The 27563-nt window shown below is 36.2% G+C and overlaps 1 protein-coding gene across 2 annotated transcripts; it reads right to left on the bottom strand.

Annotated features, from left to right (window-relative positions):
* Positions 1-3583: 3583 nt before the first annotated feature.
* Positions 3584-27203, bottom strand: LOC123872060 (homocysteine S-methyltransferase-like). Of its 2 annotated transcripts, none has more exons than XM_045916292.1 (7): positions 27063-27203; positions 21931-22120; positions 15783-15953; positions 13430-13530; positions 7845-8006; positions 5670-5884; positions 3584-4979 (listed from the first exon to the last, which is right to left on the bottom strand). In XM_045916292.1, exons 2-7 carry the CDS (start codon positions 22109-22111, stop codon positions 4778-4780), a joined length of 1032 nt encoding a protein of 343 aa, XP_045772248.1. In that variant the 5' UTR covers positions 22112-22120; positions 27063-27203; the 3' UTR covers positions 3584-4777. The 2 variants fall into 2 exon arrangements, with proteins under 2 accessions (XP_045772248.1, XP_045772171.1); XM_045916215.1 differs by lacking the exon at positions 27063-27203 and adding an exon at positions 26762-26932.
* Positions 27204-27563: the final 360 nt, after the last annotated feature.

The raw sequence follows: 27563 nt of genomic DNA on the forward strand, positions 1-27563 counted from the left end.
CAGTGCCGGCACAGTGCCGACACGTGGCGATCAGTAATGTATCTATCAGTGTCAGTGAAAAATTATATTGTAGCATACATTTTGTTCGACGCTATCCGTACTCGTCAGTGACAGTGACGTTCAGTGATGTCAGTACTGCGCCGACGCTCGCCGTGATCCGACGTGAATTTCTGGCGGACAATATTTTACCTGACACGGTCGCAGTATTCCAAGATGGACGATGAAAAGTTGATTGAATTGGTCTATGTAAATCCTGCAATTTATGATAATATTTATGTTTATATAGAGTGGCAAACTCTCCTTCTTCTCTTTTCCTCCACGCTTTATGAACCCATTGCCTTCTTCACACGTAAATTTCTTCATCTTCATCTAATATTAAAGCAATCGCTGCTAATTGTGATTTTGAATATCGAGGCATTTTGACGCGAAACTGCTGTGGTACAAGGGAGAAATTACTGCACCTATCGATACGGTACTGACATATATGAATAGCACGTCACGGAACTGTACGGTACGGAACTGTCGGTCACGTGTCGGCACTGTTGTGTGCGGATAGGCCTTAAGGCGGTATCGTTCTTGACTATAAATAGGTATACCTACCTATATTCGAATGAGTTACCTATTTTTAAGTGCTAGGAAATCTGTGAAATCCTAATACTGTGTAAGTATACCAGGCATCTAATCCATATTTATACGAACACTCACACGAAGGGTTCCGTACCATCGTAAAAGAAGTGCTACTTTTTAACCCTCGACCCAAGAAGAGAGGTGTTATAAGTTTGTTTTGTTTGAAAGGTGGCTTGATCGAGAGTCTTCTTGCTATAATCCAAGAAAATCGGTTCAGCCGTTTAAAAGTTTTCAGCTCTTTTCTACTTATTACTGTAACCTTCACTTGTCGGGGGTGTTATAAATTTTTAATTTACACTTATAAAATGATTAATACACCTACTCAGGTTTGAAATAGGAAACTTTTAATGTACTCACGAGTAGCTTATATTGAACTATAGTAAACTAGGTACGTCGGGTTCTGGCGGCTGCCTCGATTCACTGGGTGCCCATTCAGGCGAATAGCCAGTGCACTACATGTAGGTGTAAGGCAAAGGGTAACAGAGTATTGTAGTCGAGATAAAAATGCCTACAATTTCTTATGGTTCACTGCAATCGACTGTGCCAATGGAGGAAAAGGGAAATATTGACACATAATGGCAAAAGCCATTGTAAATTCTTAGTATACCTACTTGCAGTCGAAGGGTAAAACTGTTAAATTCTTTACTCTAAATATTTGTAAAGTTCTATTAGTAGATACCAGGTATATTTACCGACTTGTTTTACGTATTTAAAAGGCTGAATAGCTAGAACCTGCTCATATAGAGCTGAAGTTACCTACTTTTCTTTACCCAATAATCTCCCTAGACTTATTTTTTTACTAGACTATGGGAGGGTTATATTATAACAGAATGACACGAGGAACGCTAAGATGAACCTTAAGATCTTTGAACTCTGAAACAGCTGGCCAGTAAGAGAACTCACTTACCAAAGCTAACTTGTCCATACCTCCTTGAAATCAGCTTGCATCAATTGATTTTGCCATGATTGAGATTGCCATGTCGACCTGACGTGAACTACACCTAATCAAGGAAACAATCATTACTTTTAAGCACACTTACATCTCGATTGGGTGGATGGTTCACGGGTCTTAAGACCGCGTTTTGTATTAGGTACCTATTTGTGCAACTAACAGAATGAAAAAAACTTTCCACCACTGCGCCAAAGAACCTGAGCCTCCATTCCAGTGAAAAAAAATGGTAAGTATTAAAATTCATTTCCAGCTTCTGTACTAAAACATCAAAACAGATAGATGGTTTTATTGGTTTCGTAACGATGACAATTTGGAGCGATCGTGGCCACCGATAGGACGTCGCGTATTGGGGGCAAGAGCAAATGATATTTTAAATTTCAATTCAATGACGGCTCACAGCCCGGCGCGGCGGCGGTGTACACTGTACCTACCTATATAATATGTACCTATACCTAGGTTCACCGCCAAAAATGAAATATGAACATAGGATGGTAGGTCATAGGTGTAATATGAATTGAAACTGTACGTATGTTTTAGTAAGTAGGTACATTTTAACCGACTTCCAAAAAGGAGGTGGTTCTCAATTCGGCCCGTATTTTTTTATGGTTCTCAAAAGGAAAAACGGATATAGGATCACTTTGTTATCTGTCTGTCTATCCGTCTGTCCGTCTGTCAAGAAAATCTATAACCTATTTGTTTTTCAAGAAGGGTATTGAACCTGAGACCTCTTCGCTTACAAAAGTCCCACCAGAGTGACTAGATTAATCTACTACGAATCCCCTACTAAGAGGTGACACCACTTTCACTTTATACCTAATACTAGTCAAAATTTTCTACTGTTTACTTAAAAATGTAATGTTCTCAAAGATTTGTGAAGTCTGCCAATCCGCGATTCGCCAACATGGTGGAGTGTGGCCTAATCCCTTCTAATTCTGAGACGAGACTCGTGCTCAGTAATGGACCAGCGAAGGTGACTGGAAAGTAGACTTCTCATGGCCGCCATCGGTAGTAGAGAAGTTAAGGCCACAACGAGCCTATTTCTGGAAAAAATAACATGTTTAAAATAGCCTAGGTCATCGTTGGAAAAGCAAACAGTAGCTAATTGAAAGTAGATACCTAGCTGTGTATGTTTGGTAGGTCTATTAGGGACTATCTACATATGTACCTCACTATAATCACTCACTAGTAGGTCTAATAATAATAAATAGTCACCGTCGTCTTTTAAGATGCCCGCTGTCACAGTTCGTTTGTATTCCTTATCGCTTTCTTTCATACTTACCTACCTATTCATCTTACAATTTTCTTGAAAATATTATGTCTTCAAATAGAGAGGGGCCTACTGATATTTTTCGCGTATCGGAACAAAACCTTATAGAATCCCTTTTATGTGTACGTGTCTTATAGGCAATTTTCTAGGTGGTTGTTCAAATTGAAGTTTATTTTTGGACATGATATTATTATACGGCTGAACCAATAAATAAAAGGAGCGTTATTCAGTAGGAAAATAAATTTAAGGCTCAGTAGGTGGCAAATTTTCCATAAATGTAGATACTAGATAGGTAAACAAGTGAAAATAGGTCTACTCGAAACTTTAAATACGAAGACCTCAAGTATCCATACCTACTCCATACTAATACTAATATATTAATGTGAAAGTGTCTGTCTGCTACGTTTCATGACCGATCCGTTGCTAACCGATTTTGATAGGATTGAAGGTACAAACATAATAGATCTTCCATATAGACATGACCTGCTTTTTGTCTCAGAAAATCAGAGTTCCTGCGAGATTATTGAAAAACCTAAATCTAGTAGGTACGTATTTTGTAAGTAGGTACCTACCTACTTTTAGACAAAATTTGTAGATTTTGTTGAAAGTACCTACTTAAAAATTTCTGGTTGGGCACTTAGGCACTTAGGTGAGGTTTAGTTAAGTAGAGTATTTACTGGGAAGGAAACTGATAGTTGTCTAAAGGATATGAATAAGGATGGCATAAAAAATAATAGTAATTTTTATCATACTTTTATTCGTACAGATTTATTCATCAGTAGATTCAGAATTCTATACATATTATACAATTAATCAGTTCATTTACATTACAAAAATTTACTATGTCATATTACAGTTATAAGTATTGTTAGTTTTTAAAAGAAATATAGAAAATAGATAAGATAATATAAATCATTTAAAATATATTTATTTATAATATAAATCTTTGGCCGAGCGCACATTAAAACACTTTTTGGTTGCAGAGATAGCAGTTGCAACAATAGCTAATAGCTTTACCTAATTGCACTTGGTATAGGTGGGTATGCTGTTTATTTCATTAATATCCTGCATTCTAAAGAAAATTGTAATTACATTAAATAAAAACCCTACCGACACTCTTATTGTCAGCGGGGTACTCTTACAAAGCTATGCAGTATTTATAGCAACCTTGTCAATATCGTGGACTAGCACCCCTATGATCGAATCTTACGGACTTCGTAGGCAACCGCTTTTGTTGTGTCGAAAAACCCCCGCATTCATATATTTCACAGTAAAAATACGTCATAGAGAACTTACGTCACGCACACGACACACGACGGAACTACACGGCAGAGCGTCACACTCAACGCGCGCGTACGTGTGTACGATTTGTAATGTCCTTTTTCCAAATAACTATATGAAGCGAACAATAAATACATAGAAGTCATTGGAAGCAAATCAAATGGCAACGCGTGATCAGAAGCGTACTGTAGGAGTGTATGCCACATTGCGCTCTCTGGAGTGAAATCTTTATACAGTTCTTCATACGTTTAAAACCTAAAAGCTTTACGAAGCCGCGTTGGACACCTTAGTCAACGGCAGCCGCTGACACGCGACGAAGGCAGGTGTCGACAAAGTGCCGCTCGTCTGTAAGCACACTAAGGCCCGGTATCCACCTAAGCGGAGCGGAGAGGAGATGTGTACAGTTAATCAATCAGATTTTAAAAAGATGACGTGATAATTTTTTCCCGTCATCTATTATGAACCTGATTGGTTGACTGAACACATCTCCTCTCCGGTTAGGCGGATACCGGGGCTTACCATCGCAGTGCGCTGCCGTCATGTGTTCTGATTAGGCTTATAGCCTTAAGACTGAGACAAATCGACAAACAGTTCACGCATAGATTTTTCTGTGGTGGCCAGCGTCTGCACAGTGCACACAACGGTCATTGTTAATTAACATTCTGTGGGGTCGTATCCGCCTGGTATCTGTGCTGGAAGCGCCAGCGGTCGCGCCAGCAGTGCACCTGGTTGCGTATCCGCGACACGTCGGCCGCGTACGTGCGACAACACCCGCCCACGTACCGCACGCCGAGGTCCAGCCACTCTTGGATGAATACTTCCACCGGCTCGCATTTGTCACGGTCTATCCACCTGGAATAAGTATGTAGGTAAAGAATTAAAATAATCCACACTAATATTCTAAATGCGAAAGAGAATGTCTGTCTGTCTGCTAGCTTTTCACAGCCCATCCGTTGAACTGATTTTGAAGAAAGGTACAAAGATAGCTTGTAGCTCGTAGACGGACACAGGCTACTTATTGTCCCAGAAAATCAGAGTTCCCACGGGATTCTTGACGTGGACGAAGTCGTGGGCATTATCTAGTTTTGTAATATTTGAAACGCATCACACTTCTTTGGTGAGATGTTTTAACGATTTAGAGCCTGCAGCTATTTACTACCCCGGTTACCACTCCAAATTAGCGCGATTATCATCACCTATCAAATTACCAATATGTGGGACTGGCTAGCTCGTCAGGAAATTAAACTCGTCTTGTCATTTCTCGCCGATTTCAGCTACAGACAGTTACGGCTACGGTTCTATTGGCAAAGCCGTCTACGATTGCTCTACGAATTACTACGAATACCTACGTCTTGTTACTTTTGAGTTAATTAATCTATGGAAATACTCGTAGACCGTACCATATTCTACTTAAAGTGGATACGACGGGTCTGCCCGCGAAATTCAAATTTAATTTGGTTTTTGAATTTTGTACAGGTTACAGATTAGTTATTAGTTATAGGTACATAGGTAGGCACAGCGTATCAAATTATATTATCTTACCCAATCTGAGGGTTGTACTTTTCGCCCGAGCCGGGATAAACGATCAGGGGAATAGGGGCGTGTGGTCGGTCGTCGTTGATCCCTTGTATCAGGTTCGACACAGAGGACGGCGCGCAGCAGTTCACTCCCACAGCCACGAGTTGATCCGGATTTGCTTCCCAACATTTTTTTGCCACTTTTTGAAAACTCTCGCCGTGTGCTATACTTTGGTTATCCTGAAAATTAACGCACGATTGACATATCTGTATCAACAATTGCAGGTATTTCATTTACAGTTTAAAAATTAAAATAAAGTGTCCTAAAATAATCATAATAACAAGTGTAAATTAAAAATTTATAACACCCCCGACAAGTGAAGGTAACAGTAACTAGAAAAGAGCTGATAACTTTCAAACGGCTGAACCGATTTTCTTGGATTAAAGCTAAGAACACTTTCGATCAAGCCACCTTTCAAACAAAAAAAACTAAATTAAAATCGGTTCATTAGTTTAGGAGCTACGATGCCACGGACAGATACACAGATAGGTACAAACTACAAACGTCAAATACACCCCTCTTTGGGTCGGGGGTTCAAACTTTTCTGTATTCGCCCTTAAATAACCTAAGGTAACCTAAGGTAGATTTATAGGTTTGATATTTGCAGCCTTTGCTCTGATCGCTACTATGACCTATTCTTAATCTAAGTAGGTAAGTATGTAATGTAGTTGTACCTACACTAAGGAAGGTCCAATAAATAACAGTTAAACTCTGTAATTGTTATTGGCAAGCTTCCGTTGCTAAACGAAGTGACATCATAAGTACTGGATCATCGTGATAGGCACCGATAGGGATTACCATACCCTTTTTGTACTATACGACGTCCATTACCAGTCAATACACATTAATCCTGATTCCTGATACACCAGTTTGGTAGGTCAGACTATTAGCGGATTCTTCCAATGTTCTGTCTGATAATGTTGTATAGATACAGATGTGTGGGTATGTAGGTATAGTTACGGTAAACTATCTACTTATTTGCTTAGTTATTGATGAAACAATCATGGTCGTTTCATCATCTACCCACGTATATACAGAGGTATCTACTGACAAAAACGTGGGTAGGTAAACGGGATCGGGAATACTGATACCAATTAATATTTATTAATAATATTTGGCAAACAACATTGTTGATTTTACGCGTCCGTCCTACGAATTAATCACAACAGTTAAAACAACACGTAGATTGATACCTAGTTATGTAGTTACCTATCCATTTGGTGTTTAGATATCAAATGAAATATACTACTATGTAATTGCAAATAAACATTAAGTTATTTCTAAACACACATTAAGAATAACATTAGTATGGTTAACGCGAAGTTAAAGCGAATGAATAAAACCTTAAACGTGAATATTATATAGGTAATATTTATTTATTTTAACGTAGGTAATTATTATTATGTAGGTAGGTATATTTACCTACTCGTAGATATCAAAGCGTCTCTTGAATTCGGTTCTTTGTAACTTATCGGTCGGCTGACCTCGCGACAAGGCACAATCAGGGATTAAAGATGAAAGGTCATAAAAGTAGGTAAGTTAAATAAGTTTCTCTGTACATTTTCTAAATTTTCTTCTTCATTTATCGAATGGCTCGTCACAGCGTTTTCTACTTCCAAAGTGGAAAGGTTTTGTGTGCTATTTCAGTGTTCGTTTTGGATGGGGGCTAGCAAACGAGTTGTAGATAGGTATTTATTTATAAAAGACGACCCTGTTTGATGCCCTTTCACGTTGTCATGGAATATAATGTACCTAGTGGTTTTTAAGTATGTTCCTAATACGAATATTCTCTCATAATATGAAGAAGGTAGGTAAATGTTATGTCTATTTTGTATGGGACCCTATATTATATTATTAGGTAGTGTCGGGCAAATTGGATCGAAGTTTTGACCGACATTGAAGGTTCCCACTCATAGCAAGTGCCGATAATTGACTGATTTTAAATTGGCACTATGTATTTTGGAGTGTTATTATTTATGACAAGTTCAACTAGACAAAAAGTTAACATAAACATTTTTCAAAAACATTATTAAAAATTTAATTTCGGCTTCGGCCGAAGGTTGTGAAGATTACCCGATTAATCGGAATTCGACCTTCGGTTTCACACTAGGATCATACATAGATAGGCAAAATACTAACCTTACAACTAAATGACAGCCAAGCCTTTATATTAGGGAACTCCCGTAATAAGTCGCATAGCATCTCTGCTTCCTCTTGACAAGGTATCGTCTCCAACGCTAATAAATCTACTCCAGCTTCTACTAGGGCCTGAATCCGTGGTCGGTGCCATTCGCGCATAGTCTGTAAAAGAGGAAAATATCGATTTACCTACGTATGTATAATTACCGAGATTAAAGTATACCTACCATGCTGACGATGATTTCTTATTCTAGTTTTAAGTGGAGTTTATTCTTAGTATGCTCCAAATAAACGTAGATTGACCAATCAAAAAAAACTCATGAAATTTTGTAGATACGTTCGTTTGCCGGATTTCCGTTAAAATATTTAGTTTCAAAACTACACGGGCTCAAGGATTTACATACAAATTTAAAACCGCGTAACTTTAAAACTAAATATTTCCACATACACAGGTATTAGCTTCTAGAACATGCCTACAAAATTTCATCGAATTTGATTGATTAATATTCAAATAAGGACCAAACCCAAACTACATTTGTATGATGAGCGCTGATAGACTTCAGCTATGAGATATAAATTGCTGCATGTTGAATTTGTAAACCACCGTGGATAACTTGCGGAAAATATACCTACAAGTAGATATAAATGAATAACTATAGTGCACAAGTGTAAATTAAAAATTTATAACACCCCCGACAAGTGAAGGTAACTAGAAAAGAGCTGATAACTTTCAGACGTCTGAACCGATTTTCTTAGATTATAGCTCAGAACACTCTCCATCAAGCCACCTTTCAAACAAAAAAGAAAACTTAATTAAAATCGGTTCATTAGTTTAGGAGCTACGATGCCACAGACAGATACACAGATACACACGTCAAACTTATAAAACCCCTCGTTAATATTCATATTTTAATACGTATTTTTATACGTGACGGATACGTATGCCAAGAAAATCTAGATAAAATGTGAAAAGGAGAGATTTTTATTTATTGAGCACATCTAAATTCAAGGCAAGCGGTCCGCTAACTAGTTTTTGTAAAACCCGCCGAGACAGCCGTATTTACAACGACTTAAAATTCTCATTGCCTTACTTACAGCGAAACTTTATTAACTGCAATAAATATTTAATTAATGTTTTGTTCAGTAGTAGGTAGCAATGTTTTTTTTTTCAAATAATTATATTTTTAAATTTTGCACTCTGGTCTGGAGAAGTCAATCCAGTTGGATCTTTTTGTTGTATGAAGTAAGAAATAAAATTATGTGTAGACCAGTTTTAAAATTGATGATCCCTTACAGTTTATACAGACATTAGCACTGCAGTACCAGAACTCAGGAGTTGGAATCTAGAGTTCAATATTAGGCATATCGAAAACATCAAAGAATCACGATCGGCAGATCCTAAGGCTGAGATCTTAAAAGGCCGCGATCCATAAAGCATTGTAGCAAAGTAAGTGCCTACCTACGCTTTATTAGATCTCGGCTTTATATATTACTTAAACTTTACCTAGAGTTAAAACTAGATTTATGTATGTCAGACACATAAATTAGTATTAGGTACATAGTCTAAATATACAAAAGAAAAATCTGACTGACTGACTGACCTATCAACGCACAGCTCAAACTACTGGACAGATCGGGCTGAAAGTCATCAGATAGCTATGACTACGTAGACATCCGCTAAGAAAGGATTTTTGAAAATTCAACCGCTAAGGGGGTAAAAACCCCTAGGTTTGGTGGAGTCCACGCGGACAAAGTCGCGGGCATAATTTAGTCACACTAATATTATTATAAAGGCGAAAGTTTTTGCGCATGTACGTTTGTTACTATTTCACGCAAAAACTACTGGACGGATTTGGCTGTTTAGAATAGTGGTGGATTATACCATAGATTAACATATATAGGCTACTTTTTATCTCGGAAAATCAAAAGGTTCCTACAGGATTTTCAAAACCAATATCCACGTGAAAGAAGTCGCGGGCATCAGCTAGTAAATAATAAATTCTTCGATTCAAGGCCAAGCCGCGATTTACATACATAATCTGTCACAGCCAAGTTATTTCGTCAAATTAACTAATTAGTAGGTATAGAATTAACTGATTGGAGGTAACTACACAAGGTCGAAGTCTAATGGGCTTCCGAGACCGTGAAGCGGCTTGATGGCAAGCACGTAGATTTTTGCTTGGGCGAAACACGTTGACCGTTTACAATGTTCGGACAACGTTCGAAAAATGAGAAAACTGGCCTTTGCTGGCTCAAGCTGCTTGAAGGATGCATCAAGCTTGTAAAATTTATAATGGGGAGTGCTCTGAAGAGTAGTTTGACCTTATTACACTCTCCTTTTTCTACAACGCACCGCACGTCACCGCAAGCAATTTCACCCTCACCACCAGGGTGCCGGTGCACATGGACCGCCCATTGTGCCAGATTCTTTTTTCCACGCACATGCAAACTGTGGAATCAAATCCCATCGACAGTGTTCTCACTAGGTTACAACATGGGGTTATTCAAGGGGGGACCAACAAATTCCTGTAAGGCCGGCAACCCATCGGCGGTAACTCTGGTGCTGCAAATGTTCATGGACGGTAGTAATCACTTAAACATCAGGTGACCCGCCTGCTCGTTTGCACGCTATTTTTTTATAAAAAAGCTGCTTGAACAAGTAAAACAAAACTACGTTGCTATCAAGCAGCTTGAACGTCTCGGAAGCCCTTAGAACCCTTCAAGTAAACTTCGTAGGGGCTTTGTTAATTACCTTGTAAAATATCTACTTCAACTTTGATACCTACATCCTAATAATATTGTAGATACCTGCCCGTGAGGCTGTACACCGTTTGTAAACGTTAATTTGTAAATGCTCTTCGCTAAATGAAGGCATTACGGCGTGCGTAGATCGGCAAGACAATTTTTCCTGAATTTATCAGCTCTCCAATGTCCTTATAAATATTTTCCCCTTATTTTATGCATTTTACATCACTACGTAGACTACCAATTACTTATTACAATTAATTATAGGTGACAAAAGTTTCACCGTAATGTGGAAACTAGTTTTTAAAAACAATAGGTAATAATTTAAAGAATACGAAATAATATTAAGAATGGTTCTACGTTTGATAAATAGATATTCTGTAATCAACCATGTTACACATTAAATTAAATATTCATGGTATGACTGATGACCTACCTACCGACTATAAATGGAAAAGAGTGTGAAAACTATAAACACCTGGACAGATTTTTATCAAATATAATTTCAAATTTAAAAAAGCGCAATAAGACCAGTCCATCTGTGAACTATGATGCATAGACAGACAATAACAGGAAACAAATTTTCAGCACCCCTCTTTTTCGCAACAGGAGTTAAGTTTTTCACCTATTTACAGTAGGTAGGAACGCTCTTCGCGGTAGTATTTTACTTAATTTTCTGAGTGGCTCAAGATCCACCCAAGACAACAAGACCAGGGCACTGTGCTTCCGTTTTTAATTTACGTCTGTCATTTCTTTTACTAAAAATTAAAAAGATGTTAAAAAGCATGACAAAGCGAAATGTCACTTGGCTGTATGTTTGTCTCTGATATCTATTTGTCCTAGCTTTAATTAATTAAGCGTCCGCCCCACTCAAATATTGTTGGGGAAGAAAAAAAGGCGATGGAAATGGAAAGGGAGTTTTCATATAGCCGATGTAAATTTTAATTTGCTGGCAACTTTACGACCCTCTTTACGATTTAGCCGACGCTTTTAACCTTTACTTCGCTGTATTGGAATTCATCTAGCTGAGGGTTTTTATTTTTTTCTTTTGTAATTAAAATGAAGGACTTTTTGCAGACGTGTCAATTGTCTCTCAGTTTACTCTGGTAATGATGAGCATTTACTGCCGCCGATAAGATATTAATAATCCATGATTCATTTATCAAGAACTACCTATAGGTATGACAATTGTTCCAGTTTAGAAACCTCGAAAACTACTAACATGAATACTCTTCTTGTTAACCTTCTTATAAAACAGTGAGTTATGTGCAATTTAAGCAATTTACTAATTATGACTTCTTTGTCGGTGAAGGAAAACATCGTGAGAAAACCTGAATGCCTGAGAGTTCTCCATTATGTTCTCAAACGTGTGTGAAACATTCTGAGAAGAGACCCGTTCTCAGTAGTGCGCTGGCGACGATATGGGTTGTTACATGATACATGATAGGGCATAGAGTGAAAACTAAGTATGGGTTGCATTATTTTTTGCTTAGCGAAATACATAATATCAGTCAGTAGATTGTGAACATCCGTAGGTTTTATTATAATATAAAAAATATATGTATATTTATTAAATAGGTTGTTGCCGAACTTGATAATAATGTTTAGGTATGTATTAAATATTTACGTAAATTGATAATAAGTATATAAAGAGCAACGATACTATGTACCCAAATGATGTATGTACATACTTAAGTATCTACTTATTTACACTCATTAAGTACAAATGCTGATAATAATATTAATGATACATTGACCAGACAGTTTAAAGCTACTTTATTTGCATTAATCTTGCATTTAGTCAGATTGAGTATTTAGCTCATTTAAAAGTATTTTATTTTTAACAGAATCATTCGGCTAAACATTGCGTTTGTTCTAAACTATATTTAACAAACAAGTTCGCATTGAAATCATCAACAAAATTTTGAAATCAAGTTAATTTCTTAAGGTACGGCCTTTTAACTTTTTACCATTTCGGTTTTTTTTCGGTTCGGAACAAACGACTTCGAAGTTGTTTTGTTCCATGAATATGACGGATTTGGGATTCTATATTGCAATTCTATATAACTATACCTAATAGGTGATATTAATATAATAATTGTAGGTATTTCTATAGTAAAACCCTGATGGCTGTTAAACTTTGTTCCAAGTCGTAAAGAAGTTATTGTCACTCAGGTGAATGCAAGTAAGATTCTTGGTAATTGAAGCTATATAACTACCAAACTAATCGGAATTTCCGAGTAAACATTAACCTTATATCTACCTGTTACGAGAAAAATCTCAGAAAAATAAACAAACAATCTCCAATATCATTGTTCCACGTACAAGCCGCGTGGAAGGAACACTTTCAGAAAAGAAAATTGACGAAGAACAATAAAAATTCAAATTACAATTTTATAGCCTCCGCCAGTAAAAAGCTTTAATACAAAATCGATCTGACGACCTGGGCGCTTAAAATCTAGCCAGGTAGAAATAGAAATAGACAAAGACCTGATTCGCAACAAGGTTCATTTATAATTAAACATAAATTCCAATAGCCAATTAGTGTTACTCGAATTTGTAATTCATTTCACAGTTATATTCAACAAATGTATTATTGAATAGCAACTTTTCGTTTATTTACCTTACCTACCTATTTATCTACCTAGTTTTAAGCATTTTTCTTCCTGTATATAAAATTGGATTACGCTGCACAAGTTTCTATTTTATTGGATGTAAATTAGGTAGGTACAATTTAATTTTGTAATTTACGGAAGTTTCACGGTATAAGTATCTATAAACATATATTCTAGTTGTCTGTCGGGATTAGGCTTACGTATAAGTTAATGCGATGGTCGTACCTGAACAGATGTGGTATCCGCGTAGCTGCCATCGTATTCTGACCCGTCGTGCAGATGAGCACCATACGGTCCCACTGATCCCACCACCAGTGGGATGAGATCTGTATGTAATAAAAGTTACGTTAGGTTTTCCGATAAACTTAAAATAAAAAAATAAAAGAGTTGGTTCCACAAGTCAACATTCATATAGAAGATATTATACCAATGACTAAGCAGTGACAATGATAACTTTACTAAAAATAAAAAATATATACCTAAGTATTTTTTATGAATAATTTATGATACTAAACAAGAACGTTAAGTTAAGTAAACGTTACCCAGTTCCTCACAAAGATTTTAGCATACTTAGATCTAATAAAATAGTTTAATATCTTTGCTATACCTAGAATCTAGATAGATGTCTATTATTTCTAAGTAAGTATTCTAAGATTGGTGCAGGGCTCCTATAATGCAACAGAGTGGAAGTGTTTCTTCAACAATCAACACGCATATTTCAGTTTTCCATAAATTTTGTGGTCGAAAAATCAAACCTGGTCAATGTCCTACGTCTATGTTCAAAATACACACAATCCGCAATCAATGCAATTCGTGTTCCGGTTAGCAACACCAACCCGGACGTCCCGGCTGCCGAGCTGTTCGGCCAGACTCGGCAATCCTCGGGGATTTTCGGAATACACAGTTTTCATGGCTCAATGAAAATGAGGATTGCTAGCACATGGGGTTATTATATCTAACGAGTAGTTATGAATTCGTGAAAGCACACGGCACAGAGTAATGTAGCTACATTTTATCGAGACATTGGACACTTGCTTCTATTGTATGTCCACGAGCTTCCATTAAATAATTGTTGTTTACTACTACTTACCTATTAGATAGAAGTAGTAAGTACTTAGCCTATAATATTATAAAATTGAATCGAATGGCTGTTCGCAACCTTCTTAAAATCTGCCCCCACCGCGCTTATCGTGTAGACTGTATAGGGCTAGGTATTACAAAAATTTAATCGGATAAACCTCGGTTTATAAGGGTATACGGAATTACCGCAGGAAAGCTTGGAATTTCATTATTTTAGGATTTATTTGCCTGTCATAAAAAAGCTCAACAAAAAGTGAACTAGCACAGGATAAAATTCCTATTAGAAAATAGAAACGCATCATTCTTGGACTTCACATTCATTCATTCGGAAAAGTTTTAATGCACTATAAACCTATGGGATATACCTATTGTAGATGAAGCTAATGGTAAGTAAAGAAGAAAATATTTCAAAGAAAAGATCTATGACAACACCACCACTGCACTTAATAAGTACCTCTCTATGAATTTTGTTGACGTCATTAACAGTTTCCACTCTGATTTCCCGAACGGGATAGTAAGTTTGTTGTATTCCATGATTTAAGGATCGCGCGCTAGTAGTTCACGTCCAACATTAGGGGCGCATTAGATAAGATGTTTTATTAAACTATTATAATTCTATCGCGCACTTGGTCGCTTAGTCCATTTGGACGCTGACGCCTTGCGTCCAATAGTCTTTGATAGATTAGATATTAGTGCGCGAGATACTAATTTTAGTACAAGTATCAAGTCGGTACACAAAAAAACTAACGAAAAATATATAAGAAGTACCCACAACTTGTAATTTAGTAAGACGGGACTCAGGTTTATACATAATTATTTTCATCGTAGGTACCTACCAATGGTCCACACAATGTTTTCGACACTTCATTTTCTATGCTTTAACATTATCCTTATAATACTGTGAGCCCTCGGAAAGTAATTAATGCGTGCTTGCACCCGTCCCTCGGGGGACACAAACCCTGGCTATGTTAACACCGCCACGGTTATTTTAGAGCATAATATATTGAGAGCCACAATAACTTTATTCATCAGTTACACTGTACCAAAGGTTCGTTTATATTTTATTACCTTTATAACCACCTACCATTTTTGCGCACAAAAAAATGAGTTCAAAAAGGTGTTTGTTTAAATAACGTATAGAAGAAGAACCACTAAGAAAGGATTTTCAGAAAATCCACCCGAGCGAAGCCGACACGAGAAACCTAGTATTTTAAGATGAACGCTCTGATATGCAGTGAAAATATATTTGTTTTTTTTTTTTTGGATTTTTAAGCTAACAGTTATAGTGTACTGTAACTGCCTACTTAAATTGTGATTACTTGAATGGAGACTACGTATTGGATGAAAGTGGTATCGGGAAGGAAAATGTGTGAAGTCAACTTGTAGGGGGCAGAGAGTAAGATTTGCACCCACTACCGTGAGAAATGGCGTGCAAATGAGGTGGTTTATATCCAGTGATGGATAAAAATCAAGGGCTAGCAAAAAAGGACATTCTTACCATTTTGTATATAATCCTGAAATTCTTCTAGGTATAACGTTCTCGCTTGTTTGGCCAGGTCCACTGCGCGCATGATGAGATCATAACTTTGCTCGGGAGTCATATCCAGGTGCTCCACGAACCCGCCTACCGATGCTTGATAGGTGTTTGTGATGATAAGATGGGCACCCGCTGCAAAATTACATAATATTAACGATGAAATGTCTTCTAAAATTCGTAAAATTGTTGATTCTGGTCGCCTGTTCGGGGGGGTTCATAGTTCGATCCTGGGCACGCATTTCTAATTTTTCGCAACTATGGACATTTTAAGCAATATTACTTGCTTAAACGGTGAAGAAAAACATCTTAAGGAAATCTATGTGCCTGAAATTTCTCCATAATGTTTTCAAATGTGTGGTGTATGTGAAGTCTATCAATCTGCACTTGGCTGACGTGGTGGACTAAATGCTTCTCATTCTGAAGTAGTCGGCCGGCGATGGTTTGAGATGAATAAATGAAAACAATGAGGAATACAATGTATTATGAATGTACTTACAATAAATTAAGTACATGTAATTTTAAATGAATGAATAAATGACAACAATTAGGAATACCTACGTATTAGGTATTGTAGGTACATAGGTACCTACCTATCTTTGTAAATAGGGAAGTTACGTAAAGCCTTGCGTAAAGGGATGCTAAGGTAAACTTTCTCAATTAATATTAATTATGTAGTAGTTGTAGTATGTACTACCTAATTGTAAGTGAAGTTCCCGTTCCGTTCGAACTTCCACGCCTGTCTATAATCTATTCTGATACCTATAAGAAAACTAGCTCCTGCACCGCTCCTTAATTTGTTATGTCCCATTCTTTTAGTTCACCTGAATGACCTAACTAAAAAAATAATTAGAAACCTAGAGAGCCAAACTCACTTCATGTTACAATAGAAACTAACATTTAAACCGTAGAAACTTCTTCAAAACTTCATGTCTAAAATAAACTACTATGTGCTACTATGTATCAAATAATCTTTCCCATAAATATGGTTAAACTTGTGAACATTAGTTACCATTGTTAACAAGAGAAGGGTGAACTAGAGACATAAACAATTCATTAAAACTTTGTAATGCTAACGCAACATGATCCCCAAGTTCAATAAGCACCGGTTTTGGGAAAAGGAATATTTGTTGGGTTAGGTTGAAGAAATTAATTATGTAATAAACAGAAGGCGGGCTCCGAATGAAAACGTATTAGAGAGACAAGGTGATTAATGACGCTGTCGTGATGTATTCCGAGCTGAAGTACCGACGACGATCACCTACTTGTACTGTAAACCGCGACTATGTAGTCGCGCCTTCTGTCTCCTCTACTATGCAAATGTAAGGCATTTAATACGTAAATCCACGAACGATAAACAATGCCGCTATTTCTTGGCAACGTACATAGCAGCAATCATATAATTAAATAGCTTATGAGCTCAATACTTTTACCCATAATCTTATATTACTTTTAAAAGCTGGCTACTAATTCAACTAGGTAGATAAGTTACAGTAAGTTACGCTGTTTCGAAACGACAAAGAAGTTAGTGGAGTCCGTTTTTGGTTAGGTACAAATCTCCCACGATTATTTTTAGTGATATAAAGAATTATCTGGAGTTCCTTATCTAAGGGATAGGTACCAGGTTGCATCGATACTCATACCGGCTCAAGTAAATTCTGCTCGTTGGTACATCAAGCCTTAAACCAAGAGCTAAACTGAGCGCGCTTTTTTGTATTTATTCGTATCATTCTCCTAGATAGTCGAGCGGTAAAGCAAGGCAGTAGGCTTTTCGCCCCTAGGGAGTTATTTGCTTGCAGACACTTTTCAGTTTTCCTTATGAAAAGAAACGGTCCGTTTTGTGGCGAAGAAAAGCGCTTTCATAGGACGATGACACGAGACGAGGTCGCACTCTCGCTCTCAGATGCAAGGAAATGACAAGCTAAAAGCGACCTAACGTGTAATTCGTCAAAACACCCATGCATGTATGTATCTACCGTATACTGACAGAACACTTGCATGTACGTATTTAGCAGTCAGCTTCGTGTAATGTGTCTAGATATTCATTCGCATAGCGCCTTTGTAGCGGAGAACAACGCAATTACTTTGTACTTCAGAAGCTTCGCCGAATGGGAGTAACCCAATTAGAAGACATTTACGTACGGAGCTTCGAGACAATTGATAATATGGTTTTTCGGATCGTTTATAATGGGGCACATCTTTACGTGATTGGACTATTGCTTTATCAAGTGCTAGGGCTTTTTCCCATGATTACGTCCGCGTTGACTTAGTTTTGATAAAGATTTCCGTTGGGATTTCTTCAAATTATTTTTAAGTAGATGTCTACCTTGCCTCATAGAGAGAACCTATATTCAAAATCTCAAGTTTCTGGACCCAGCGGTTTCGGCTGTACCTAGATACATTTATTTATATTGGTCAGTCCGTAGATGCAAGATCGACAAAAATAAGTATTGAGACATGCTGCAAGTCTAATTAGGTATTCTCCCCAAACAAGTTTGAAATGTTTTGCAGTAGGTACCTACCTTTTAGAAAGTTTACCGATAAATTGCCCTTTTATTAGTTAGTAGACATATTAATAGATCTACGATATAGCAAGTTTGTGAAAAAATGTAGTTTCGTCTAATGAAAAATTATGCGAAGAAAATTATATTCCGCTGTGTGTGTTTTCTATAAAACGAACTATTCATTTTATAGGAACTGCTAAACAAACATTGTACGAGTATGTGTTCGCCTTAGTAAGTTAACCTACATCTGACTCTTGCATCCCCTCGTCAGGCCCGGTATGACACGATCCTGTCCCTAGAGTGTTTTTGCACAAAGCACGCAAAGGAGGTCCTGAGCATAAGGAACGTGCGAGAAAAACTTATCTTTTCAATATTATGTTTCAGCATTTTTCATGTTTTTCTGAAATGTTGACATGACGATGACCTACTATGTTAGTACCTAGTGCTAAGTTTCACAAAATAAGAAGTATAAGATACCCGCGCGGGTGAAATTAGGCTATATTTTTTATTTTATTTTAAACACGTATAGCTACTCATGGCTCTGAGCTTGGACACGTGACAATTGCGACTTTTTAGAAGTTGTAACTTGTAAAATACAAGGTACTTTATAAAGGCGTACATATTAGCGTATGTCGAAGTTGCGCCGCTAAAGTCGCGCACCATCCGTCGCACTTTGTATTGTGACGTGCTTCATATATCCTATACTATATCTTTATGTAATTGGTTTCTTGAAATGGATAACGATTTGCACGTTTATGTATTCAGATAATGTTTTACTTTTCAAGTTCATCTGTTCATGACAGCTAGTCATCTGTGTGTTCAAGCGGGAATTCAGGGATAGCACGGCAATCAAATCGAAAGACGCAGAGCGAAGCTCGCGGTTGCGCCCTGCACTTTCCTTATGATATAAATCAAACAGGCGTACGCGCGCCTTTAGTGTCCTGATTTTTTTTTTCTGTCGTGTGTCACTGCCGCCGCGCTTTGATTGTTTAGTTTGATCGGTGTTTCTTATTGATTTCAATTTTAGTTCGTGGATTTATTGATAGGGACGTACACTTTAATACTCGTACATATTATATCAATTCATTTTTCAATCATCGATTTCGAGATTTGGATTAGACTGAGTATTATTATTAATTTCAGCCGGTAGAGAGACAACGTAAACACCTAAAACAAGATTGCGTTTGTTGTAATAGCTTTGACCCGGTTGAAGGTTTCCTATTCCTGTCTGAAACTTAGCATATTTTACTCGAATTTGGAACATTAGATACGCTGAATGTTAGCTGAATCTGAACATTTGCCTGCCTCTCAATTTCATAATAAGCAAAGAGTTCATACATTACTAGAGCCAGTGATCAGTCAGTCCAAATGGAATCAACTTTATCTAGATGTAGGTACTTACTAGTTTAGTTTCATAAGTTGTGCTTTTTGTCATTCAGTTCATGGTTTTACTCTGTCAGTAATAACGCCTATCATTATCCTAATAATTATACTGTTATTATAAGGCCCCGTTTACACGGCGTTTGCACCTCACGTTTTTTGCAGGAAAGGCCTTTTGATTTTTTTACAATGATCTCTCTGAGGACTTTTAGGAAAGTAGTTGAAGGAAGGGTGTTGTGTAAAGGCTGCTCATCTTGAGGAGCCAGCACTCATATTTAACTTCCTTGGTAGCTATCACGTCGAGTATGCGTTTTTGTTTTGTGTATGTGGCACTACAGATTTGGTAAGATTTATCCCGCATAAAACGTGCAGTGTTAATGCCGTGTGATCGTGTGAAGAGTTTTAAAGTAACCAGAGTAATATAGAGAGATACTCATATGTTTACTCAAAAATGTTTAATTTGAAGCTACGTCTTTGTAATCAGTAGGCGAGACCGCTTTTTGACGCCTATTACTCCTGTAAGATTTGCTACTCTCTACAAATGACAGTATCTCTCTGTATTTCAGTGAATAAATCTATGACGTTTGGTTCAATTACCCGACGACAAGTGAGGTACATTATTTTTTCACTTTTGATTAAAATAAAAGTTATGTGATCTCGTTATTTTTAATGGCCGAATATCTTCTTTTTCTCGTTTTATCTGTATTATATGTGGAATACATGAAAAAGGTTTTAATTTTATCCGTTTTTTATTGAAATGAAATTTAAATGTAAGTGTATAAATCACATTCATAAGTAATATTATGTAGGCACTCCTAATATCTAGGTAGGTAAGTAAAGCATTTTCTATTCGTTTAGACTGCGAATAAAATCTACGTATTAGATAGCGCTTTTAATATAGATCAATGTACTATGGGAATCATAATAAATTACCTGTTACTTATTATTACCTTTTAACTTAATTTCGAGAATGTAAATCAAAGCAATGGTAACTGGATTACTAATTGGTAAATGGATGGTAATTTAAATAATATATGAATGCTATTGAATGTCAAAGCGTTCAAAAATAAATCAGGCTTGCCTAATTATGCTCTTCTTTTAATTAACACGTCCTATAAAAGTTCTAGTACCCTACACATGATTCTAGAACTTTTGTAATCATTCCTAGTACTTAGCTACTACCTACTTTTAATATCAAATTTTATAATGTTCGTCTCGTCACTCCGATCGTTTGTAATTATTTTTATACCTTTCTACTAATTGTATTATTCAGCAACGCAATTTTTCTTGGCCTCCTCACAGTTTTGAACTGAGCCAGAAATAATCTGACTCATAAAATTGTTTTTAATCCATCCTTATAATAATAGATAAAGCACAACAACCTTCATTATAGGTGCATGCCCGAATTACTACATAATTTTTAGTGTCATAATATTACATACCTTTATATCCTTTAAAAATTATTCCGGAAAAACAGGTAGGTAGACTATCAATATAGCAATTTTGAAGATTATCCGGAACAGACAGATACATATATACATAGACTGTAGATTGTTTTTATTTGAGTTTTAATAACATGTTAATGAGTCGAATTTACAGGCACTTCAATTTTAACTATGGGCACAGACTATAATATGTAGTATATTCACCTTAAAGTACGTATAAGTACTATGTAGGCACAGTGTTTTCGTGAATGCTATATTTTTTTAGGGTTATAAGTTATTAAATACATACATAGACCGTATACCTAGTATAACTACTTACACTTTAAAAATATTTGACCTGCTCATTCGCAATGTTTATTTGTACCTACTGGCAGTTATCTGTAACCTTGTCTGCGTAAGATAAGCGCGAAACATAAAAATATGACATTTGATCTTTATAATAGCCAGTTTTATTATTCCTCGTTTTAGCTCATCTGGCTATGGGACTTGTCAGACCATAATAGTAAAATTCCATATTTCCGCGTTGTATTTTTCATTGCTGATGGTCGTAATTCCTTTCTATTAATTACATAAGTAGTAAGGTTTGATAAGGGTTTTCAGGAGATACCTAATAAATAATAATGCATTTAGACTCCCATGTCCATCCGCATTTCGACTAAGTAGTTATATCAATGTAATAAATAATCTGGCTTAACACTTTCTAGCTTGCCTAAAAATGTTTTTCTATCAAATTCTGTACTTGTACTACATATTATCTTAAGCTATATTCAAATAGTTACCTACCTCTAAGGAAGTCGAGATGAGTATTCACGACCTCATTGGGGTGAGTGTGTAAGAAGCGGGCGCTCCAAAGAGGGTCGCCGTCAATGACGTGGCCTACGTGACAAGATAGCTGCGTGGAGAAGCCGCCGTCCAGGACCACGATGTGCGGGGGCTCGAGCCCGTCCTCGTTACTTGGAGTCATGGTTCAAATCTGTAGCAAAAATATTTTTAAGAAAATAACTTTATAAAATAAATATTTTTGAGAAATTAGTTGCAATGCGCATACTTTTAACAAGATCGCAAGAGTCGTCTGAGCTGTTTATGGCGCATTTTTAGTCAGCAGGTACTGATAGTGCAAGTGTTGTATGTCATATTTTGTCCGTGAGCATCAGACACGCCGTAAAATTGCGAACGAGGCGAGGTCATCCTGAGACGAAAATACATATGATAAATAAATAATATTGTAATTGCAAAAGTGTCTGTCTGTCTGTTTGTCTGTCTGCTAGTTTTACAGGGCTCATCCGTTTGACCGATTTTAACGTTCGGTAGGTACAGAAATAGCTTGCATCCCGAGGGCAAAAAGTTTCCACGAAAAAGTTGGTACGGAAATAATAGGTATATCGGAAACTAATGAAATGGATAAAGGCTACTTTTTATCCCGGAAAAACAAAAAAATCCTATAAAAATTTAAAAAACCAAACCTTACACGGATGAAGTTGTGGGCAACGTATATTGAAAATATGTCTCATTGGACGCAATTTTATTGTACGACTTGGCTGAACCACAATTTTATTAAAAGTGTGCTGATCACAATAATTGAAAATGTTAAAATGTGCAAGAGGGAAGGAAACTGAGGCAACCACAGCGTCTTAAGCACGACTTGAAGAAAAGCTTTATAATGTAGCACGGAAGCTTGTATATCTAGGTATGGAAAAAAGTTTTCACATTGGTTTTTCAACTCGCGTGTGCTACAAACACGTGTCTATCCTACTACGCGGCGTGCAGTTGTCAGCAATGCGAACTCACTTATCTACGTCGCTACCCGATAAACGCAAATGTGCACGCATCATTGTAACATTATATCTATGTACTTACTGCATGATTAAATTAAAACATTTTTTGTAAGAACGTTATAGGTAGGTATCTATAAAGATTTTAAAAACTACACTTTTCCTACGAGTAAGTACCTATTTACCTACAACTCATCATATTTACTCAGTTGAGTACCGAGTATGATGAGGGTTGTATTTTTAAGCCATACTATAGGTACATGGTATAAGTACCTACCTTGGAAAATATATTCGATTACTCATTTCTATGAATATTTTTCAGTCATTTATTCACATACCTATAGGTAATCTAGTCCGCTTCTCACAGAATGACAGATACGAATTAGGACACTTTCTTATATGTAGTATGTAGGCTTACTAGGTAGGTACATTTTGTAGTGAGTAAGGTATATAAGCCAATGAAATTGAGATTCCGTATAGTTTCCCTGGTGTAGAACCATACGAATTTTGATCATTAATTGATTATGTTAGGGAGCTAGGTAATATTGGCTAACTTTTTCCCGCCCTAATGACACGATCGATTAAATTAAAATAGATCTGACAGATATTAAACATTGAACAGCGTAACCGACCCCTCACTGTTTGCTATCTTAGCATTCAATCTCTCGCAAACTGTTTGATTCTTCCGAGTTCCCGCTTCGCATTTACATTTATAACAAGGTTGGAGCTGGTGCCCCGTATAACCTCGTTACATCTGGCTTATGTAAAATTATTTGGAAAATGAAAGTTTATTTAGTAGAGTAGCCGTTGCCTACTACTATGTCAAGACGAAGATTTTTTCTCACATAATATGCCATAAGTGCTAATCCTACTATGTCATGTTTGAGTTGTGGATGTAGGTACTTCTTTTCCAGTCAGGTTGACGAGTCCAGCCGTTTTGTTTTGGTAAGGGAGATTACTTCATATAAATTTAAATCTACTCATAGTAAATAAATAATTTAATAAACATGATTAGTAGGAATAAACACAATCCTCGCCCACGTCGCGTTGGTACGACTTCGAAAACATTATCAAAGCTATGAAAACAATAGATATAATATGGATAAAATCTTTAGAAAAAAATTAATAAACACTGAAATTAAGAACAGTATCTAAATATAAATAAAAACCGGTGAAGTGCGAGTCTGACTCGCACACGAAAGTTCCGTACCTATTCATTCCTCGTACAATAAATATTATATAGCTACTTTTTATTTATTTTAATTACATTTCGACTATTTTCGTTTTTATAGCATCAGCAGAAATTACACAGTGTGAAAATTTCAATTCTCTACCTATTACGGTTCATGAGATAGGTACAGCCTCCTGACAGACTGATAGACGAACATCGTCGCATACAATGACGATGGATGAACAGACGATCTGCGGTGGATAGCCTCAACTGCCCGACCTCTACCTCTGCACACATAAAACAAAATAGGTAGCACGCATATCTACAAATCTGAAGATCAGAAACTTACGGCTTATTTTGTAACTTTAACTTCGCATATCAGCTGTAGATTACATTAGCAGTGTTGATACCTACTACAAATCTTAGGTTTTACTAAAAACATTCTTGTCTAGAGTCTAGACCGTTTACCTAGATTTATCTCAATAGTTCCATATCCCTTAGAACTCTGTTAATAAGGAACGTGAAATATTGAGATGTTTCAGAGTCTGCTTTCGCAGCGTAATGCGATCAATATCATTAAAGGTTCAGAGATGAAATGGAAGGAGGGTGCGCTTTCATTGACAAAGGCAGTTATTAGTTTTCCGTACAAAGGCGTGAGAACTTTGGTTTTACTTTTGCTTGCTTTTTGCGGATATAAATCAATTCACATTATTCTCCAGACAAAAACCCTGTCATCTATAATTACCTATAGTTTCAGATAAACGTTTATTATTTAGATATATATTTTTGTCAGTCAGTTAGGTCTGTATGTTTTTATTTTGTTCTTACAAGGTCCTACCCATGCTCGCAATTTTCACGGATTTGGCTTGACCGATTTTGATGCAGTGTTCAGAGAAAGTTTTCATGTAGCTACTTACTTAAAAACTTTTTCAATAACCAATTTACTCGAAACCCATATCAACAAAAACCAGAAATGCGCAGAATAGGTAGGATATGTTTTAGTTTTTGAAGTCGGCGCTACAATCAACTTTTTTCTCGGGAAAACGAATGGCTTCCACGATATTAAAAATACCTAAATCCACACGAACAATGTAACGGGCAAAAGCTTGTACTAGTGCGTATTCTACAAACTGGACTATAAAATATTTTTAAACAATGACGACCAAAGCTTACTTGATTGCGTAGGTAAAAAGGTGCTTTAGTAGTACCTACATATTCGGGAAAAATTCACTCGCTCAGTCGCATTTCCCTATTTTGATACCTCTGCGGTTCAGGTGAATGTCAAAGCACCTAAAGTATATTGTTGTCACTAAAAACGAGCTAAAAACGATATTTTAACTCCTACGATTCCACCTTTTTTGTCAGCGACACTTTCAAGCTTTCGTATACTGATTTATGTTTCATTAAGATGTTATTACACTTTTCGTTACTTCAGTATTTCATGATGAAGGTTAGGGAATGTTGGAAATTAAAAAAGAGCTGGATTCATTAGACAATTACGTGCTCACGAGAAACGACTCTTAGGGAACGAATAACCTTGAAATATTATAACTCTGGATTAAACTGTATTTTTTATTTTCCTTACCTAAACATGTCAAAAAGGAAGTAAGGGGGAAGAAATCAGAAATTAAAAGAAAGAAAGCATTAGAAAGCTTACCTACGTCGCGTCCGAAGACCATGAATAATTTATAATACTTATAGGTCACTTATCCGCGGAGTCACTTAATAAAAATATTGTAAAAGATCACTTTTAATTTGCTTTATTTTGCTTTACTTTAAGGAAATTAACGTATCTATTTATCTTCTTATTTGCAAATATTTATACATTTTAAATTATTGTAACACCTTTCTGAAGGACTTGCAATTTATCAACACGGAGCTTAGGGCCGGTGAAGAAAACAGAAGTTTTGTTCAAGTTCCTATAGATTGATTATCCAACTATAGATTGCATAGTTTTATACTTTAGCAAAACAAACCCGGTAATTCATGGAATGACTAGGTATTCTATAGAATCACTGAATTGTACCTATACATTTCCGGTAACATAACATAATATAAGTTTTTAACGAATCGTTGATGATGTAGGTACATAATATGTTTATATTATTATATATGAATGGGTCGTTACGAATAAGAACGTTGGTATCTATAGGTTTTTATCGCAAAGGGAATTTCAGACCTTTCTACCTACCCTACCTTCAAAGGACGTTAAAACAGAATATCCATTTGTCAAGTATTAATACTTACTTAAATCAAATATACTTATTTATATTTAATGAGTATGTATTTATGTAGATAGATAATTATAAAGAAAAACTAATTAACGAAAAAGTAAATAACCTAAGTACCAAAAACCATCTAATTACTAACATATCCCAAGATAAATAGATATAGTATGAATAGAACTTTATTATATTTTCGTCGTAAACATAAATTATTTGCTACGATACTATAAAACAATATTTAAAAAGTAATAATTCGGTTGGTAGTAAGTGGGTGGACGAAATTACGCCGTTGAGTTCAAAATAACCTTCGTTGTTGCCATGAATTTACATAAGTTCAAATAAATAATAAGACATCAGTAGGTATACTTAAAGTTTAACAAATAGGTTATATTATATCCACACGAGAACATTGTATTCAACATTCACCAATAAAAAAGTATACTCACATTTTAAAAATGGGTACAGTGAATTAATTTAAGCACCGAACAAGTACAATAGGTATTAATGAAACTATGTCTGTTTTGATCTCATTGCAAAGCAACGCGCAAACAATCACTAAACGCGTATCGCACGTTGTACCTACAACAACACCACACTCACACTGAGGTTAATCATTATCTCTATTCTCTACGGACAAAATGAATTTAGTAAAAAAAAAAATTATGCGACCAAATAGATAGTTACCTAATCATTTATTAAGTCGTTACTAAGCGGCATACAGATACAATTCATTCGATTTATACTTACTTTCACTATAATATTTATGATGTCCGAATATCGGACGATGACCTCGAAAGTTTGTGACTCTTCATTGCATTAGCTCGAATAGGAATAGGTATCTATTCTTGTGAGTAAACAATTTCGGACGATCACGTCTTTTGAGCTGCGGCAACCAACGACGTGACGACAGTTTCATTAGTTTGAATAATTCCGTAGTTTTTTAGCTGCATGGTTTAACAATAATTTATTTTTTAATATTACAGTGTGCATTGTATTTTTTTCTGTTTTATTTAGTCCATGCGAGCACTGGGTGTTCGTCAGTGGCTAGTGATTGGCTAATAGCACGCGGTTCAAGAGACGAGCGCTATTATTAGAGTTATCAGCTTGGAGCAATGTACTCAGAAGTCGCCACCCAATTGTACCTTTCTCGCTGTTTTAATAAAAATTTCATGATAAAAAATTAAGATTCATGAATTCCCTACATTCAGAAATCCAAAATTCATATAAAATTATAAGTATGCGAAAATG

This window comes from Maniola jurtina, chromosome 1 (assembly GCF_905333055.1).
Source record: "Maniola jurtina chromosome 1, ilManJurt1.1, whole genome shotgun sequence".
Classification (NCBI taxonomy): domain Eukaryota; kingdom Metazoa; phylum Arthropoda; class Insecta; order Lepidoptera; family Nymphalidae; genus Maniola; species Maniola jurtina.